Here is a 20,381-nt window from a genome sequence, read left to right on the forward strand (position 1 = left end):
CTGCATATTGCTTGAAACAGCAAAATTAGGAGCCGACCTTTCCCCTACAAACATCCGTGTACCCTGGACAAGGGAAAGATGTGAATCAGAGATTCTGGTACAAAATCCCCTCAGATACAGGCTAAATTAATCCACAGAACAGGAAGAGCAAAACCACAAAATCTCCAAACTCCCTGTCCTGTCATAACTAGGGGGAGAGGTTAGACAGAGCGTCACTGCAAGCATCGAAAAGCAGAACTAGAACTCTGTGCTTGACCAGGAGCTGGTAGCATGGCAAGAAGCTTGCTAATTGGCTAATTTTCGCTGACAATATCGTGACTGCCTCATGGTTGTCTCATGATCTATGATTTGCTGTGATCTGCTCAAGTATAAAGACCTCTGGATTTCTGTCAATCGGGGTCCCAGTTCCTTTTGGAAGAGATTCCAAACTGGGTCCTTATTGCCTGGCAATAAACTTCACCTTCTTATTCTCCATTGCTGAGTCTGCCTGATCCTTATTTAACACCAAGCGAGTACCTGCTTACGTTCACGTGCGTCAAAAGCACTGGCACAGTGTTTAATGTGCCCAATGCCAGGAATAGATATGAGGGTTTGCCTTCACTGTAATGGAGTCTTAGCTGTAATTTTTACTTTTCTCCCATATGAGTTAATGCTTACTGATATGGAGGAGACAGAACATAAACTTGTGAATCCAGAGGCATTAGTGATGTGGGAGTTAAAACTATTCCTTGTCTCTGGTGACCCAAGTGTTCTGCAGAAGAGCAGCCTCCGCCTCCCCACAAAATCTACACTTTTCACCACCATCAATCCCTTTTTCAATGGGAGAGCATGTGCTTAATTGTTAAAAGAGGTGGGTTGGTTGTGTGCAACAGCTTGGACTTTTGTAAACAATCAGACAAATATGCAATATTCAAAGATTCATTCTGCACAACTTAGAATAACAGAGTTTAAGACAAGGCATCAGCTTGAAGCCCCAAACCATGAAATCTTGCCAGTGTTGCGGGGATGTTATGATGGAGTCGCATAATGATGCAAATGTTTTAAGATTAGGGTTTTAAGTTTCCAAATCTGAATCAACTTTCTTTCCCTAAAATGAAAATTGCATTGCTTCTTCCGGCTTAGGTGAAAGATTAAACCTAGCATTATGTCTTTAGTGTGCTAGTAGCTTTGCTTGTTTGTTCTGGATCCTATGGGAAGTGGGAGGGATTTTTCTTAAAAAATAAAATAAAGATTGTGTAGCTGTCTCAAAACAATTGAATGTTGAGGGTAAACAAACGCTCCAAATAAGCGAATTCGGAGGGTAAACAAACCAAGCTAAGATTACAGTAAACCCTTTTAGCAAAAGGTATGCAAATCTGTAATGGATATATGCTGCAGTAACCTAATCCTTTTATTATGAAAAGGTTGGAAATTATTTTCTGGTTTTCTTTAACAGTGTGGGAAAGTACTGTTAGATACATTTCTAACTTTTAATGGTGTTTGTGTGTGTAGATAGATAGATATTAATTAAAGCATATCTTCTATGTATGGTTTTATCAACATAGCTGAAGGATTAGCATGAAATTTTACAGGATCCCATTTTTAAGATTCCAAGGCACATTTTCACGCACCAAAAGTTAGAAATATTTGCTTTCTAACAATACCCTACTTTTATCTATTGTCAAGTTACAACATAGCCAATAGTTCCTGTCATTCTCTTATTACACTTGGAATGTGTAAAACCCTCCCAAGAAGTATGGCTAGTATTCTTGACACTGATGTTGCCAGAATTCATTACTATTTGGTCTGAAACACAAATCTCCAGGTCTTAAGGCTTGGCTGCATTCTGAATCAGCTCCTGAGAGGTGTTTTCTAGTTTTGAATGTTAGCTGAGCTTCTGGGCATCCACAGGTCATCAAGGAACCAAAGGATCCACGATTTTCAAGGGCACCTGAGTGTTCAGTGGGTTTGACTGGATACTATGGGAGCAACATGGCCAGCAGTTCCTTGCATCTAGGATTTTTTCATGAGCTTGTTCCCTGCTGCAAGCCAGGATGGGACATGAGGTTGGGAGGCTGGGACAATGCACCTGTGCCCATGAAGCCAATCTGCCATGCCTTCAAGTATGTTTGCACTGCTCCAATTTTGCACATTGCGGGAGGAGGAGAAAACCAAGCAATTTTTACCTGGGACAAGTGAGATTGCTCATATTAGATGAGCTTACCTTTGATTTTACCTGAGGGGGATGAATCTGTCACTAGTAACTGAAACACTTTTAGCTTATTTTAAAATAAGATGTTCTGCATGAGAAGAAACATCCAAATTTGCATCAAATGTCATTTTCAGATTATTATTTTTAGTGACAGCCTTAAGGACGCAAAGAACAATTTTACTGGTGTTTTTGGAAGTATTTTTGCCTTTCTTTGGAATTGTAATATGTTTGCTTCAGAAAACACCACCAAATTTCTGTATCATTTTTCTGTAGGGAAATTGCTCATATCAGCTAATTGCAACATAGTATTGGCAAACTAATATTTTTACCCCCAGTTATTATAGCCATTTTTCATGCCGTGTGCTGGGTCCTGCTGTTGAATAAAATACTTGATTCTGGAGTTTGCCTGCCTTACAAGGAAACTGGATCTTTTAACTTTCCTAATATATACAAAAAAAATCTGATTTTTGTTAGTAATTATATGCTATGATTTCCCCCCAAAGAAGACACACACTGACACTCTCTCTCACACACAACCTGTTGTATCCAATGTTAGACATGCTCGGGCTACACCTATTCAAATTAGTGAAAGAGACTAACTTAGGTCAATTAATTTCACTGTATCATTTCTGAGCAAAATTTAGTTGGATACAACCCAGAGTTCATTGACCAATCACTTGTGAGGAAAATGAAGGGCTCCTTAATGAGTAAATGGAAATGGTGACCTCAATTTTGTAAAGTTTACAGAGTTAGGTGCCCTTGGACTGCTGGACTTTTCACTTTGATATAGACAAAGAGATGATAAGTTAAAATGCAATTAACTTATCTGAAGGTATGCTAGCTATTCCACTCTAATTGTCTTTTGTTCAGCTTTCCTCTCCTTTCTTTTTCCTCCTTTTATACTTGCTTTCTTGGATTTCAGTATTATAATTCATCAAATTTTAGTTATGAGTTCAACAGAGCATACAATGTCAGCTTCCATGTCATTAGATACGCTAGTGCTTGTTAAGATAAAGGGGATTTTAAAAAGAGTTATTTTAAAAATCTACCACTAGTGCTAGGAAATTTTCTTTAGTTTCTCATTCTGCATGCTGGTTTTATTATACCGGCTGCTTTTCACCTGACAAAATTCACGTATGAGTACATCAGCATGCCTTCCAGCTCTTTCTTCTGACTCTGTTGGTTTGCACTTAGTAATTTTTTTGAAATATTTTTTCCTCTATGGTAAAACTTTGGCAGTTCTTGGCCAGAGTCTTTTTACAGCCATATATAGTTTTGGCACAAAGCCCCAAGTTCTTATATTTCTATATTAGAAGTGATACTATGTTGTAGCACTTGTCTCTGTTTATCTTATTCTGGAACTATTTCCATATGTATTTTTACCCATGCAAGGGGCTATCAAAAATGTCCTGTGTGTTGAAAATATGAGATTCACCTCATATTATGGACTGTCAAGGTTATCTGGGAAAGAACTTTGGCCTTTAGAGAGTTGAGCCAGTGATAAGAGTGGAGATGGAGTGCTTTGGACTAGACAGAACATTGTTCAGGCTTCCTACCAACCTTGGTGGCCTCCAGATATTTTGGATGTTGGGTGTTATGGTTCAAAATATCTGGAGGGTATTTAGTTGTGGGAGGCTGATTTAAAGCAGTGTTATATTGGGAGAGGGCATAGCACATGAGGTGCAATCTTAAAGTTCTAGTTGCAATCTCTGACACCTCCACTTACAAGGATCTTGCACAGCAAAGGTGGGAAGAAGACTTTGGATAGCTAGGACTTGAAACACTGTTGTCACTTATAGGTAGACTCCACTGAGCTAGGTGGACTGAGAGTCAAACAGTGGGAGGCTACTTTGTATGTTCAAGGCTGAAAGTTTATGAAAAAGATGACTCTGGTGCCTCATTTGATATGTTTTATCCATCCTAATGGCTCTCATTAGCTATGAGATGCAAATTCCATGAGCTCTGTGTCATATCAGTATCAAGCTGTGCTCTGTATCTGATTACAGTGCTGGCTGCAAGCCACTTGGCTTCTGACGAGAGAGCTATTGAAGGATGACACTAATCCAACAAACAATTAATGAACATTTCTCGTAATCCACTTTGTGTGCCCTGGTTGTTTTATTAGGACATTTCTGAAGCAGATACTCATGAGAGTTCAGCAATACATTTTGTATCCTTAATTTTATTGCCCCATGGAATGCTGTTTGATTGTTTCCCTTTGGATTGGGTTTGGAATGGGTTTACCTTGGAATGGGTTTACGTGGGGCTACCTTTGAAGGTGACCCGGAAACTGCAATTAATCCAGAATGCGGCAGCTAGACTGGTGACCGGGAGTGGCCACCAGGACCACATAGCACCAGTCCTGAGATATCTGCATTGGCTCCCACTACATTTCCAAGCACAATCCAAAGTGTTGGCGCTGACCTTTAAAGCCCTGCATCTTCACCCCCATCGTTCAGCCCAGACACTGAGATCCAGTGCCGAGGGCCTTCTGACGGTTCCCTCATTGCGAGAAGTGAAGTTACAGGGAACCAGGCAGAGGCTCTTCTTGGTAGTGGCATCCTCCCTGTGGAACACCCTCCCATCAGATGTCAAGGAAATAAGCAGCTATCCTATTTTTAAAAGACATCTGAAAGCAGCCCTGTTTAGGGAAGTTTTCAATGTTTAATACTGTATTGTTTGTAACACTCAATTGGGAGCCGCCCAGAGTGGCTGGGGAAACTCAGCCAGATGGGCAGGGTAATAATAATAATGATAATAATGATGATGATGATGATGATAATAATAATAATAATAATAATAATAATAATAATAATAATAATAATAATTTGTTGTTGTTGTTGTTAAGACAGTGCTGTAACAATCCTCAGGGTCAATTGCTCATTTTTAAGGCTACACCTTAAAAACCATAGAAATTAGAAATAACAGAATTGTAGAGTTGGAAGGGACCAGGGGGTTCACGGAGTCCAGCTCCCTGCAATGCGTGAATCTTTTGCCCAGTGTGGAGCTTCAACCCACAACCCTGAGATTAAGAGTCTCATAATCTTCATACCTTCAAAACTCCACAGCCCAATCCTGTAGTGATGTCTAGCCACTGGAACCGCCTTCTTCAACCAGGTGCCTTCCATATGCTTTGGACTATGGCCTTTGTAATCCCTGACCCTTGACCATTATGGCTGGAGTTTTTGAGAGTTGTCTGAAACTTTTGGAGAGCACCAGGTTTGAAAAGCTTGCACTATAACATTAAACATGTATCATGTTCCCTCTCTTTGATAGTGTTCTGGTTTGATAGAATAGTTCAGATTTGCAGCGAAGTGTGCCGAACCTCCGACCAATAAATGCTGCTGATACATGTTGATCTTGATGTTACTGAAACATTATTTTACCTTCCCCTCCTTGAAATTCGTACAGATGATTTATCTGAGTGGAACTCTCCCAATTTGCTACAGGTGACATCTAGTGGCATCTCTGTATATTGTGTGGTTTTGCTTGAGCCGAATCTTAATTTTGAGGAAATTTACTTGCCTGGAAAGGAATTATGATATGTTACATATTGACGTTTGTGTTCTATGCTGCAAATCACCCGGTGGTCTTTTGACAAAGTGTGGCATTTGAGTTTTCTAAATAAATAAGTACATAGTAGGATGACCAGCATAACATGATTTTCCTTTGAATTGGAAGAAGCTTTGTGAAAATCTGGATATTCACATGGAAGACTTTTCATCTTCTACAAGTTAATTAAAAATGTTTCATGCGCAAACAGGAATTGACACCTGTTAAATTAGGAGGAAAGCCATATGAGTTGTTTAGGATACAATATTTAACATGGGTTGTGACCTAAGTTCAAAGAAAAGTAATTCTACTTATGCTTCATTAAAATTGATGGGATTTCAGTCTGACCAACTTTCTCTGGTTTGAGGTTCATCCAGTCTTTATACCAGAGTAATTCACTGAACTCTTGAGGATAAACTCACTGAATAAACATCTTTGAAATTATCTAATTTTCAATTGTTCAGCCATCTTGAATAGATGTATTATGAATTAGTACCAATTTGCCTTTTGAATTTTCAATATACCACTTATCACCAGTGTTTACTCTCTCTTTTCTTTTTGTGTTGGGTTAATGGTGAAGAGAGGGGGTTAGGATTTCACAGGCTATCACAACAGGCCACAAGGTTAATTCAGCCATGAGAAGGTTGGAAGCCATTCCTTTACCCCATAGATGGAAGTGCTTCTGTTGGATGTTAAATATACATTGACAGCAAAACTCTCACAGACGAACCATTACCTTGAGCAACTATTTAAAGGGAATGTTCCCTCTAGTCATAATGTTGCCTTCACTTGTTATATCTGGAACAGGAAGTCTTCAGAGGGGCTTTGATCTGGTTTTACGTCAGACTTTAAAGGCCACTTGGTATAGTCAGAATAACAATTACTAGAAGTAAATGCAAACCAATGGATCATTTGCCACCCCCACCCCTGCAAGAGTTTAATATATTCATATGAAATTCCCTTTGTTGTTTAGATCAGGAAATATTTGAACAAAATTTCAGCTGTTTTTCACAAGTTCTTAACAGAGAGGGCCAGCCCCACTATTGGAAATACTACTGCCTCAGTCAGACAGCTGGTTGTTGATGTAATAAAAGGACAAATTGTTTTTAGTTATTTAATATATTTTCATTTATTTCTTTATCCTCAGAGAGAGGTAGCTTTGAAATTTTCAGCCTTAGGCACAATGTGACTTGGCTTGGGGTGGGGCGCTATGGGGAATTGCTGTTCTGCCTCAGGGTCCAGCATTGCTAGTAGCCAGGATTTCAACAAGTCAGCAACACAAATATATTTTGAATGCTCCTCGAGCGCAGAAAATTTGGGAGTTACACCTTCACATGACTGTAAAAGGTACAACACATATAGGATATAAATTGAATAAATAAATAAATACATCGAATATCTTCACTTGGTGCTACAACAGTTTCTAGAAGATATTATCTATATTTGGGGGGGTATTGAGAAAGCATAACTTGTAATGGGAGATGACTGGAAATTAAACTTGAATATTTTGTATCCAATGGCATTGATCGTCTCCATTGTAATGCTGTTCATTAACCATTGCTGTGACTGATAAGTGATAGAGAGCTTCGAGTGATCTTGGCATTTTGCAGACTGCATTAGGAATTATACTACATGGCTTGCTTAGCAGCTAAATGCTAGTAAACAGAGAGAAGATTTCAACAAGCTTCACTCTTCTGTTCCTTTTCGTTTTCCCTTTTTAATGCACCTGCTTTATTTCCAGGCAATGTGGAGTGCATGTCCCAGATTAAAGCAACCTTGCACAATTTTTAAAAAGTGTTTTCTGTGCACTTTGAAGTGTTCATTTTATGAGGAGTTAGTGGAGCATGGCACAGAGCCTTATTGCTGCCTCTGGCTTTCCACTTTGTCTAATTGTTGTGCAGTATTACATAGTATGAAGTGATATATTGTGGTGCTTGAGATACCTGCTCCTGCAGGCACTGTAGAAGAGCCCATTTCCTATCCACCTTTGTTTTAGCAGGTAGCACTGATGGACTTTAACACTTAGTTCACCAAAGTTTGCTTGTAACCAGTGTGGTGTAACACATTGTGTGGTGTAACACATTGTAACCAGTGTGGTGTAGTGGTTAAGAGTGGTGGACTTGTAATCTGGTGAACCAGGTTTGATTCCCTGCTCCTCCACATGCAGCTGCTGGGTGACTTGGGCTAGTCACACTTCTCTGAAGTCTCTCAGCCTCACTCACCTCACAGAGTGTTTGTTATGGGGGAGGAAGGGAAAAGGAGATTGTTTGCCGCTTTGAGACTCCTAAGGGTAGTGATAAAGCGGGATATCAAATCCAAACTCCTCCTTCCTTCCTTCCTTCCTTCCTTCCTTCCTTCCTTCCTTCCTTCCTTCCTTCCTTCCTTCCTTCCTTCTTCTTCTATATGGAGTGTGTCAGTTGGGGAAGGCTGCAGTAAACTCATTAATTGAGTCCTTTTATTATTGTAGAGTTAGGGCTGAGCAGTGGAGTGGCCAAATTTTCTGCCAAAGCTGAACTTTTTCAGAGTCATTGAAGTAAAAAGTGACTGCGAAAAATTCCAAAAGGACCTTTCCAAACTGACTGAATAGGTGGACGAATGATAAATGCAATTCAGTCTAAGCCAGTGTAAAGTGATGCGTGTAAGGGGGGGAAATCTGAATTTCACATACATGCCATGGGGTCTGAACAGGCAGTGACTGACCAGGAATGAGACCTTGGAGTCATAGCAGATAGCTCAATGAAGATGTTGATCCAGTGTACAGCAGCTGTGAAAAAGGCAAATTCCATGCTGTGGAATTATTCAGGAAGGAACTGAAAATAAAACAGCAGCTTGTATGATGACAGCTGTGCAGATGTTTTTAGCCAAGAGATGGAAGGATAACAAAATCCCTAACAGAGAAGAGTGGCTGCTCAAATTGATGGATTATGCCAAATTGGCAAAAATGACTGGAAGGATCAGAAACCAGGAAGATTAAAAAGAAAAACTTTAATAAGGAATGGGGGAAAATTATAATTTACCTTGGAGAACACTATAAACAATTAAAAACATTTGCATTTGCAGGACTGTAATAACATTGAAACAACGCAGTTTTTTTTTTTTTTAATAATCAAGGACAATATAAGATGCAGTGGAAAGAGATTAACAAAGGAACCCATAGAGGGGTGGAGGGGTGGAGGGAAGTTCAAAGATATGAGTAATCCTATATTTTTGTGGTGCTGATTTATGTCTGAATGTAAACACTAAATGTAAAATCAAATTTAAAAATTATTTTAAAAAAGAAAGACAATAAAACAGCCAATACTCTACTGCCTATACACAAACCTATGGTGCAACCATATTTGGAATACTGTGTGCCGTTCTGATCACACCATCTCAAAAAGGAGATTATTGGGTTGAAGAAGGTTCAGAAAAGGGCAACCAGAATGACCAAGGCTTGTACTTGAAGAAAAATAGAAGCATTTGAGACTTGTAGTTGAGAGAAAAGGTGAGTCAGAGGTGACATGATAGAAGTTTATAAGACCATGCCTGGCATGGAGAAAGTAGAGACAAGTTTTTTTCCTCCTTCTCTCATTCCATTTGAACTTCAAGTATTTTTCCGTGTATAAGACTAGGTTTTTTCCCTTTAAAATAATGTCAACAATTCCGGGGTGTCTTATACACGGGGGCCATCTCCCTCCATTTTCTTAAATCCGAGTCCCCAAAATAGGGAGCATCTTATACATGGGGGCGTCTTATAGATGGAAAAATACCGTATGTACATTTGATGAAGCTGGACGTTGGAAGGTTCAGGATAGATGAAAGACAGTACTTTTTCTGCAAAGCACATGTTGTTGATGTTTAGTCGTTAAGTCGTGTCCGACTCTTCGTGACCCCATGGACCAGAGCACGCCAGGCACTCCTGTCTTCCACTGCCTCCCGCAGTTTAGTCAAATTCATGCTGGTAGCTTCGAGAACACTTTCCAACCATCTCGTCCTCTGTCGTCCCCTTCTCCTTGTGCCCTCCATCTTTCTCAACATCAGGGTCTTTTCCAGGGAGTCTTCTCTTTTCATGAGGTGGCCAAAGTGTTGGAGCCTCAGCTTCACGAACTGTCCTTCCAGTGAGCACTCAGGGCTGATTTCCTTCAGAATGGAGAGGTTTGATCTTCTTGCAGCCCATGGGAGTCTCAAGAGTCTCCTCCAGCACCATAATTCAAAAGCATCTATTCTTCAGCGATCAGCCTTCTTTATGGTGCAGCTCTCACTTCCATACATCACTACTGGGAAAACCATGGCTTTAACTATATGGACCTTTGTTGGCAAGGTGATGTCTCTGCTATAAAACTTGCTTCCACAGGAGGCAGTGATGGCCACCAAAATGGATGATTTTAAAAGAGGATTAGACAAATTCATGGAGGATATGTCTATCAACAGCTACTAGCTACATGGCCATGCTGCACCTCCACTGTTAATGACAGTATTCTTTTGAATACCAGTATTCTTTTGACAATCACAGGTGGGCAGAATGCCCACAGGTATCTAATTGGCCACGGTGAGAACAGGATGCTGGACTAGATATGGGCCATTGGCTCAATCCAGAAAGCTCCTCTTAAGCTCTTATGCTATTATAGTCCCTATCCAGTTTCCCCTGCATGACTGTTCAGAAATAATTGAGGAGTGTAGAAAATAGTTCCAACAAAAGACAATGCACAATGACGCATGAAACTCTGTGGGTATCAGTGAAGCCACACTTCTGGAAAATAAACGCCTCCCTTAATTTTCAATCAAGATTCATAAGCTGGTCTGCAGGCCGTCAGAAGGCTGTAATTGCTTCAATTGTTAACAGTGACCTTCAGCGAAGTAGACTTGGAAAGACGTTGCTTGTCAGTCTCTCTTTATCTGCTTCCTCATTGCATTTGTTTCTTCTCTCCACTTCAAGGCCTTCACTTTCAGTGGAAGAGAGAATGGCAGCAGCAGAGGAGAGTTAAAGGGAGAGCTGTTCTCTGTTTTTGGACTATTGTGATGCTCCCTTGATTGGCCATCCCTGATCCTGTTGTCACTTTTGTGGAAATGCAACTCATTTCTGCTTTCATGATTTATAAGAAAAGTACATCCTGTATTATATACAGTGGTACCTCAGGTTAATATAATTAATAATAATAATAATAATAATAATAATAATAATAATAATAATAATAATTTATTATTTATACCCCGCCCATCTGGCTGAGTTTCCCCAGCCACTCTGGGCGGCTCCCAATTGAGTGTTACAAACAATACAGCATTAAATATTAAAAACTTCCCTAAACAGGGCTGCCTTCAGATGTCTTTTAAAGACAAGATAACTGCTTATTTCCTTCACATCTGAAGAGAGGGCGTTCCACAGTGCGGGCGCCACAACGAGAAGGCCCTCTTTCTGGTTCCCTGTAACCTCACTTCTCGCAATGAGGGAACCGCCAGAAGGCCCTCACATAAAAAGTCTAAATTCTCTAGTACAAACGTGATTACGTAATAAAAAGTATATCATTACAATATCAAAGACACACAAATAAGCATAAAAATTAAAGAAACTATAAACTTCACAAATGTGCCAAGTAAAACATACGGTGACTTCGCATCCAAAAGTAGCTCCAAGAGTGATAGCATTAGGACATAGAAACACCCTCCATTTTTATGCCTCAACTTAAAGTCTCCTCAGAGTTCTTCTGTGAAAGATCTCAGGGCTGGAAGGTGAGGCAAAGTCAACAGAAACAGCCATTCCCAGATGACAAACACAAAATTATATCTCTCCCCCCACCATCCTCCCTTCCCTCTTTCTTTGACTTAGAGGCAACAATCCAATGTACAATATGCTTATTTGCACCTCTCTCTTAACCACAGAGCATAGGACTTGCTGATCAGAAGGTCGGCACTTCGAATCCCCGCAACAGGGTGAGCTCCCGTTGCTCGGTCCCTGCTCCTGCCAACCTAACAGTTTGAAAGCACGTCAAAGTGCAAGTAGATAAATAGGTACCACTCCAGCGGGAAGGTAAATGGTGTTTCCATGTGCTGCTCTGGTTCGCCAGAAGTGGCTTAGTCCTGCTGGCCACATGACCTGGAAGCCATATGCCGGATACCTCGGCCAATAAAGCGAGATGAGTGCCGCAACCCCAGAGTCGGCCACGACTGGACCTAATGGTCAAAGGTCCCTTTACCTTTATAATAATAATAATAATAATAATAATAATAATAATAATAATAATAATGTAGGAATGCTAACATTGGTTTCCTTGGGCAGGTTCTTGATTTCAGAAGTGATGTGTTTAAATCTGCTTTATACTAAATTAAGCCATAGAGAAAGCAAACTGGGAGTTTTCTATTTGCAGCAGCTTGTCATCAAAGGTTGCAGACAACCTTTCCCAACCTCATCCATTAGATTGGAGATCACTTAACAAACAAAGGTGCCAAGGATTGGTGGAAGTTCTGCATGCCAAGCATGTACTCTGCAACTGAGCTATGGCCCCTTACAGAGTGCAGATGTCAATGGATAAGCAATTAGCTCACTGCTAAATGTTCTAACATTTATATATTTAAGGGTAACTTTTGATTTTTGTTTTATTTGTCCTTCCTAGATATTTCATTGACCACAAAGCAGAAGAAGACAGGTATTTCACAATTGATGCAAACACTGGGACCATTAAAACAGCTAAGGTCTTCGACAGAGAAGAAACCCCTTGGTACAACATAACAGTCACGGCTTCTGAAATTGGTAGGTAACAATTTTGTGTGTGTCCCCAACCCCCACCTCTCTTCTCCTCTTCTCCTCTCTCTTCTCCTCCAACCTCATAACATTAGTGTCTCACATCAAATGTAACTCATCTGTAGAAAGGACTCTGTGAACTGAAATGTGTCTATGTGTTTTTGTTACCCAAGAAAATCTTCATAAAAACAATTTAAAAATATAACCTCCATATAGTGCTTGCATGCAACAAGGAAGGATTGCTTTGTGATGATGGTGATGGCATGGAAATGGATGTGATTCAAACAACCCTTAGTGTTTGATCAACATTACGCTTACCATGTTTCTAGCCTCTATTACTGCTACCATGGAATTTGAAGCAGCATATATTGTAGTCTCCCATCAGACTCCCATCACTGATCAGACCCAGATCTTAGCTTCAGCAATAAAGCTGTATCATTTGCCCTCAGACCATGCTCCGGGGCATTCCCCCCCCCCAGACAGTTTGGAGCACCTGTAGTCTGTTGTGGTCAACTTATGACAATGGTTAGAACATTTTTTTTCTGGTCAACACGTAATTGCTAACAGAAGCAGCAGCCACACATCTCTTTCTCACACTAAGCAGAGCAAAACCGATCGCACCTTAGGAGTTTCCCTACCTCCATAAGCATCAGGCAATGAAACAGAGTGGGTATAGCAACATACCTAAGGTGCTGATAGCTCATGTGACTCATAGCTGTCAACGTTTCCCTTTTTTTTAAGGGAAATTCCCTTATTCCGAATAGGATTCCTCGCAAGAAAAGGGAAAAGTTGACAGCTATGATGTGACTGGAATATGTTTGTTTGTTTGTTTGTTTGTTTGTTTGTTTTACTGCATGTTATAAGGGAAAGATGTGGACTTCCTACATTCAGAAGTCACCCTGGAGCAAACAACCATAGCTACTATATGTTATTTTCTCACAAAAACAAGTTGTGGAAGAGAATAGCTAGACTGAGGCAGACATGGCTCCCTGAATACAGCTTAGAAATTGGATCTGGGAAGATGCATGATCAGCAAGCTGCTTAGACCTTATCAATCAGAAAGTTAGCACTTCAACATCAACTTCTTCCATATTTCCATATCAATTTGCATTTTTTAAACAAAGTACTCATGAAAATGTAACTTCTTGTGTTATATTAATGAATATATGCCTTTATTTGGCTACTTTGCCTCAACATATGCATTTTTGCACACGTTCATTGGCTGGAGAACTGCATGTTGAAATTCTGAGAAGTTTGAATTTCATAGAAAGGCTGTGTTTCAGTCCACATATTGGTTTTAAAACTGCAAATCAGGTAGAATGTCCTTTAGATGTGAATTCAGTTGAATTTCTGTCCCTATCCCTATCTCCAAATGTTGTTGGACTTCAACTCCCATGAGCCCCAGCCAGCATGATCAATCATCAGGTATGATAGGTGTATCCCAAAACCTATGGAGGGCACCCAGTTGGAAAAGTTTGCTCTAACCACTTCACATTTCAATAACAGTTTTGAAGCTTTCAGCACACTTCATGTCCATTGTTGATCAGGATGAGTAAACAAATCAATATCTAAATGGTGTTCTTCCCTCCTCAGTTTATGAAGTCTGAGCCAGAGACTTACACTTTTAGCTCTCACATAGCTCTGTATTGGAACTGCCATTACAATGAAGTATATGACATTTGAAAGTATCCTCACTGAACTAAAGATTAAGCCCCGTGTACTATTTTTGGAGGCCTTTACTAATAACCTATGAAATTAAATGTCAAAAAGCTCCTTAAAATTTTTATAAGGCCACTTAGTAATCAGAGTAAGTAATATACGGATGTAGAAAATAAATGGCCTGAGATCGGCTTTGTTCCCAGACGGTAACTGAGAGTGAAATCCTATACCCATTAATGTTTAAGTCTCGTTGGCCTCAATCGGACTTTCTTCTGAGTAGATGCTCTAAATTTCTCTGCTCAATATTTTCTACATAAACTCTCTGTTTATTTCACTTTTCTATGAAAAGGACTTAGGTGGTTACCAGATTTTTTTCAAGGAATCCAGGGACGCTTATTCTTTTACCCTTGGGTTGGACATATTCTTTTAACCTTGGGCTGGAAATACTAGGAAACAATGTAGGATCTAGATCAGGACAGCAGATTCAGTGGAATGCTGGACTCAGATGTGCAAAAACCAGGGGGGAGACCAATGTGACCCCCGCAGAGGGGGAAAGGGAGCACAATCAAAAACAGTGAAACAGCAAAATGATGCTTAAAAATATCTTTATCTAATAACCCACCTAGACAGAATAACTTTAGTCTTGCACCTCTGAGGAAAGCTATCATCAGCCAAAATTTGTTGGGCATGATGTTGTTTTATTAAGACTGTTAATCTCTGATAAACATATTTTCTCAGAACCATTTGGAACACATTTCTTGTTCTTTTGCTTACTTTGGAAAAATCCTCACCAGTTTAAAAAAGGGGGGGGAGTGATAAATAAAGAGAACTGAGCATTTCTGCATCTACTAGTATGATGGCTCCAGGAGAGAACCATTTTCAGATGTGCTTCTCCTCTTTATTCTTTTATATCCCATACTCCCCACTCCTATGAATGTTTACTTAGTAGTTAAGTCCCATTGTTTTCATTAGGGTTTACTCCTGGGTGTATGACTCCAGTAGCCCTTAATCACCAGGTAAGTTGAGGGGGGGGGGATTGTTAAAAAAATGGTGGGCCTTCCCTGTTCAACCCACACACCCTCCAACATTTCTCCAATGAAAGTAGAGACATCCTATTCAATAATAATAATAATACTATTATTTATACCCCGCCCATCTGACTGGGTGGCCCCAGCCACTCTGGGCAGCTTCCAACATACGGTATATTAAAACACAACTAAACCTTAAAAAGCCCCTATACAGGGCTGCCTTCTGATGTCTTCTAAAGTCTGTAACACCTTGGCTTGGGGGCTCACTTAACTCCATACCCTCTAACATTTCTCCAATGAAAATAGGGACGTCCTAAGGAAAAGCAGGATATTCTGGGATCAAATCAGAAGCTGAGATGGCTTCTGTAAATCTAGGACTGTCCCCGGAAAATAGGGACACTTGGAAGGTCTTAACCCATAATTTTTCCTTTTTTGGTTCACTACTACCAGACGATGGAGTTTTCTTTTCACTTTCATTCGTAGGGGATACTCCTGGAAAGTACTGCATTAATGCTGTGCATAGGTATTTTATGAAGGCAGCAAATTGATTTTTATAGTTATTTCTGCTCTTGGGATTGAGTTAATACTTTGGACTAAGTAAATTTCTACAGTAAACTACAGTTTTATAGTTAACCATTAAGAGTTCAACCTCTGAGACCTGATATGGGCCGCATAGTCTTTTCACGCGGTGTTTTTATTTCCAGTGCAGCATGCTTTCAGCTATAATTTAGCCCTAATCATAAACAGGTGTACAGCAAGACCAAGCTTTAATTAAGATTTAAAAGCCTCATTGGAGCTTATTCGTAAAGCTACATGCATACTGCTAGCTAGCTACTGCAGGCAGGGAAAACAGAAGAGTTACCTGATATAGCTGTTTAGGAGAAATCAATCTCAATACCATCAGACTTCAATGTTGCTTTCTTATACATTATTTATTTGGCATAGGTGCATAAATGCTATATTACAAAAGGACAGTAAGAATAGTGATGTTTTCCATTAAAATAGGATGGCTTGAAGCAATGATGTAATGCTGTACAAAATGGCAATTTCTCTACAATTCTGCCTACTGGATTATATATGCATAATTGCATATACAGAGAAACAGAAAAGATGGTGCCAAAATTAAGTTCTTTTCTACCTTGTTGATTTTAGAAGGAGAGATTTAAGCACATTTCCCGCCAAACACACCCTCAGCTGGTATTAAGCAATTGGCTTAGGCTAGACTTGGTTTTGCTATCAAATATTTCATTTATGCCTTCAGTCTTTTCACGCTCCCTCTGCACAAAAATAAGATGACAGACAAGAAACGCGAAATCAAATCTGGGATTGGACAAGGAGCAAGTGCTGAGCTCAAAGCATTGGGCTGGTGGGCCTCTGTCACCTTTTATCTCTCGGAAGACACACCGCCATATGTTGCACCATCTGCAGCTCTTTTATAGCCTCCTCTTAGAAACCATTTGCAATCACAAAGCAATGCGCTGAATGTGAGGAAGACAAAACAGGTGGCTCAGCACAAGGCCATCTCTCTCGAACGGCAGCGCTGGCTTGCAGTCTTCAGTGTTAAGACAGAGAAATGCTATTGGGTGACAGAGAGGAGGGGGAACTGCTCAACGCCTACTTTGCCTCTGCCTTCTCCCAAAAGGAAACCTGTCCCCAACGTGATGATAACAGAATAAATGATGCAAGGAGGCAACTGCAGTGCAAGATAGCAAAACAGGTGGCAAGGAAACACCTAGCTACTTTAAATGAATTCAAATCTCCACGGCCTGATGAACTGCTCTCTCCTGTTCTTCTGATGCTTTTATTATACAGTGGTACCTCGGGTTAAGTACTTAATTCGTTCCAGAGGTCCGTACCTAACCTGCAACTGTTCTTAAACTGAGGTACCACTTTAGCTAATGGGGTCTCCTGCTGCTGTCGTGCCACCAGAGCACGATTTCTGTTCTCATCCTGAAGCATAGTTCTTAACCTGAAGCACTATTTTTGGGTTAGCAGAGTCTGTAACCTGAAGCGTATGTAACCTGAAGCGTATGTAATCTGAGGTACCACTGTATATTTTAAGGCACCAGACAAACATGTTCCTCTTCAATCAGGCCTTTGGCTGATTAATATTCCACAGCCTTTTAAATGTGTTTGTGGGAGGGTGGGTGTTTTGTTTTGTTTAACTCTTGTGTTGCTTATTTGTGCTTTTGTGTTTTTATCTTGTGAGCCACCCTGAGATCTTTCGATGAAGGGCAGTATATAATTCTAATCAATCAATCCATCCATCAATCCATCAAATAAGTTTCTGATCATAGCCAGGCTCTGAAACTATCAACTGCTGCTAAGATTAATGATGGTTTCAGGTTTGCACATGACAACAAACCACAGTTAGCTGAAGACAGAAGCAAAAGTTTCCAGTCTCCTCATTCTGGTTACACTGGAGGGTGTAGGGGCAGTGGCCCAGAAACTGAAAGTAGGCCCTGCTTCCATATCTCCCCCTCTGCTCTAGCAAGGTGGAATTGCAGCTAATCGATGACAGTGCAGAGATAGTAAGAAGGAATCAGATTGCTGCCTTTGTCCATTGAACATAAATATACGGAACGGTTATCCCCAGTCTCTCCTTGAGAGGACATGTTCACTCAAGGCAACATCTCCCATCCAGATGCTATTCAGATTCAGACGTTCTGAAAAGTGAAAGTTCCCTCAATTTCCAAAGTATAATTTCCATCTATTTAGGCTTATACAGTGGTACCTCAGGTTACATACGCTTCAGCTTACATACACTTCAGATTACAGACTCTGCTAACCCAGAAATAGTACCTTGGGTTAAGAACTTTGCTTCAAGATGAGAACAGAATCCGTGCTCCAGCGGCACAGCAGCAGCAGGAGGCCCCATTAGCTAAAGTGGTGTTTCAGGTTAAGAACAGTTTCAGGTTAAGAACGGACCTCCGGAACGAATTAAGTACTTAACCCAAGGTACCACTGTATTATAGTGTCACACCATAATAGTTCTGGGTAGCTTTTTAAAAAATCTTATAAAGCATATCCATTTACCCTATGATCTATGAGGCAAAGGGACAGAAAATAGTTCTGAAATTTCTATACAGAAGGAAATGATAAAAGTGGGCCTCCAGCAATGGAGGTGTATTTCTGAAAGCAATCCTATAAATGGATTGTTTGCAAAGATCTAGCCAGGACTTCTCTTTCAAAATCTTTTTGTTTGTTTCAGAAGATGCTGAGCATAGCTGTAGAGAACAGGTGCAAAGAAAAAGGACCTGAGACAAACAGAGATACCCAAAGAGCGAAAATGTCAGATTACCACAGGCTTTATTAAGTTCTGACTGTTTGAAATGCCAAAGTATAAGAAAAATGACCACAGGAAAGGCAGCTGTGTCTGCACACAGCTTTGATCTCCACCTGTCCTATGAAAGAAAAATGGTCTAGAGCAACTGTATAATTTTATAAGACATTCAAAATCCTCCAGGGTATAACTATGTAAGCAATAGGAAAAGAAAAACATGAATTGTGTTTTGGGGTGGATTTTTGTAAAAAGGTTTTTTTTCCTCCAGAATTGTGTACTAAAAATTAGGTATTTGTTAGTTTATTGTCAAAGGGAAAGCACAAATGAAAAAAAAAAAACAACAACTACTCATTGCTATGTGGATAAAAATCTTCTATGCTGCATGCCAGAGGAAATGAAAACAATTTGAAGAAAATGCAGTCTGTACAATAGCCCAGCAAGGTAGCGACATTTTCAAAGGCACTTTGAAGCGGGAGCAATGAATTCTAATCAAAATAAAGAAGACTGAAACATGCAAAACAGCAGGTAACCTTTCTCAGCAGTTCCTCCGAAGCAGAGGCAAGCCACTTGGTTGTTCACACACAGATCTCAATCCAAAACTTAAAAACACCAGCAGAACCAGAAATGTGAATAAGATTACTGCTTATGGGGATGGTAGTGGTGGAGAATTTAGCAATCACTCCCCTGGCTCAGAACTTCACGTACACTGGAACAAAGCTGGAGTTTGGTGCATTAGAAACCTTTCTTTTCTTTTCTTTTTTCCTCCGATGATGGTGCATGTATTGCATTGGACAAATGGAGGTGGATGGGAAAGCCTCTGCAGTCAAGGGAACTTGGTGTACACATTGACCAGATGTCAACAAACCAACCAGGGTTTATTATGACATGAATGAGTCTAGCCTCATCTCGGATTCACATGCTCCCTCTTGGGCACAGCAACAAGCAGTTTGGAAGATTTCACTTTTCTCTTGATTAACCTCAGTTTACCAAGTCACCCAAACCTGATAAACTGTGGTTAATTGAGATTGGAAACAAAACCTTCTGGTTTCCTTGCAGTCACACCAGATGAAGAAAAGGTAAAGGAGAGCACTAAAGTTCAGGGGAAGGCCAGGCTCGATCTCATCACAATAAATAGCAGTTTCCATGATTCTCAAATGCTGCAATTGTAGCTCTCCTAACTTCTAACCTGAGTCCACAATTACTGTGTATTAGGGATTGATGAAACAGTCTCAATCTGGTCAATCAGAACTGGATTACAAAGTCCATTCCCTTCTAATTCTTTTAGGATCTTTTAGGGAAAGTCCTAAATGAAATCCACACACTTTAACAAACAATTTAAATTGTTTTGGAATAATTTACAAGGTAGTTCAACAGTGTCTCTGGTCCTTCCTTCCGTTCAACAATCATTTCTAGCTCTTTGTGGCAGCTTGCAGCAGCTAGAAAACATAGCAGTTGCCAGACTTATTGAAAACATTTGACTAAAAGACTTCTGGAAGTGAAGATTTTCCTTTGAACAATTAGCCAGGAAGCATTGTCATTCAAAACAAATGAAAAATTCCCCATTTTTTGTCCTGGAAAAACCCCAGTTTTTGTTCTGGTTTGTGCTCATTCTTCTGTTGTTCCCAAAACAACAACTTATCAGGTGATTTTAATATCTGATATCCGATAATTAAAGCAAATGAGTTCAACCTTTCATTGTTCAAACTTCATTACAGGATTGCAACTCGAACAGATAATGCAAAATTCATTCGCACACATAATTGTTACAGCATGTTAATCACCTAAGCTGCCTTGTATTTGGCAGAGATTGCTGGATGATTGCCTATGCAGTGACAATGCTAATGTAACCATTTGGTTGGTCCTAGTGGCCAGATTTACTGTCTGGTGGATTATCTCAAGGACAGCCTCTTTCAAATGCTGCTGCTATTTCCTTTTCACTTTTTCTAACTGATT

General features: G+C 40.0%; 1 protein-coding gene across 6 annotated transcripts in view; it reads left to right on the top strand.

Annotated features, from left to right (window-relative positions):
- CDH18 (cadherin 18) overlaps positions 1–20,381 on the top strand; it is a 603,832-nt gene that overhangs the window by 561,336 nt on the left and 22,115 nt on the right. For all 6 annotated transcript variants that reach the window (XM_081918195.1, XM_081918191.1, XM_081918192.1 and 3 more), the window contains one exon: positions 12,331–12,467. In XM_081918195.1, coding sequence (XP_081774321.1) covers positions 12,331–12,467 — 137 coding nt within the window. The remainder of the gene's footprint in view (positions 1–12,330; positions 12,468–20,381) is intronic.

This window comes from Podarcis melisellensis, assembly GCF_964234715.1.
Source record: "Podarcis melisellensis genome assembly, chromosome: 7".
In the NCBI taxonomy this organism is placed as follows: Eukaryota; Metazoa; Chordata; class Lepidosauria; order Squamata; family Lacertidae; genus Podarcis; species Podarcis melisellensis.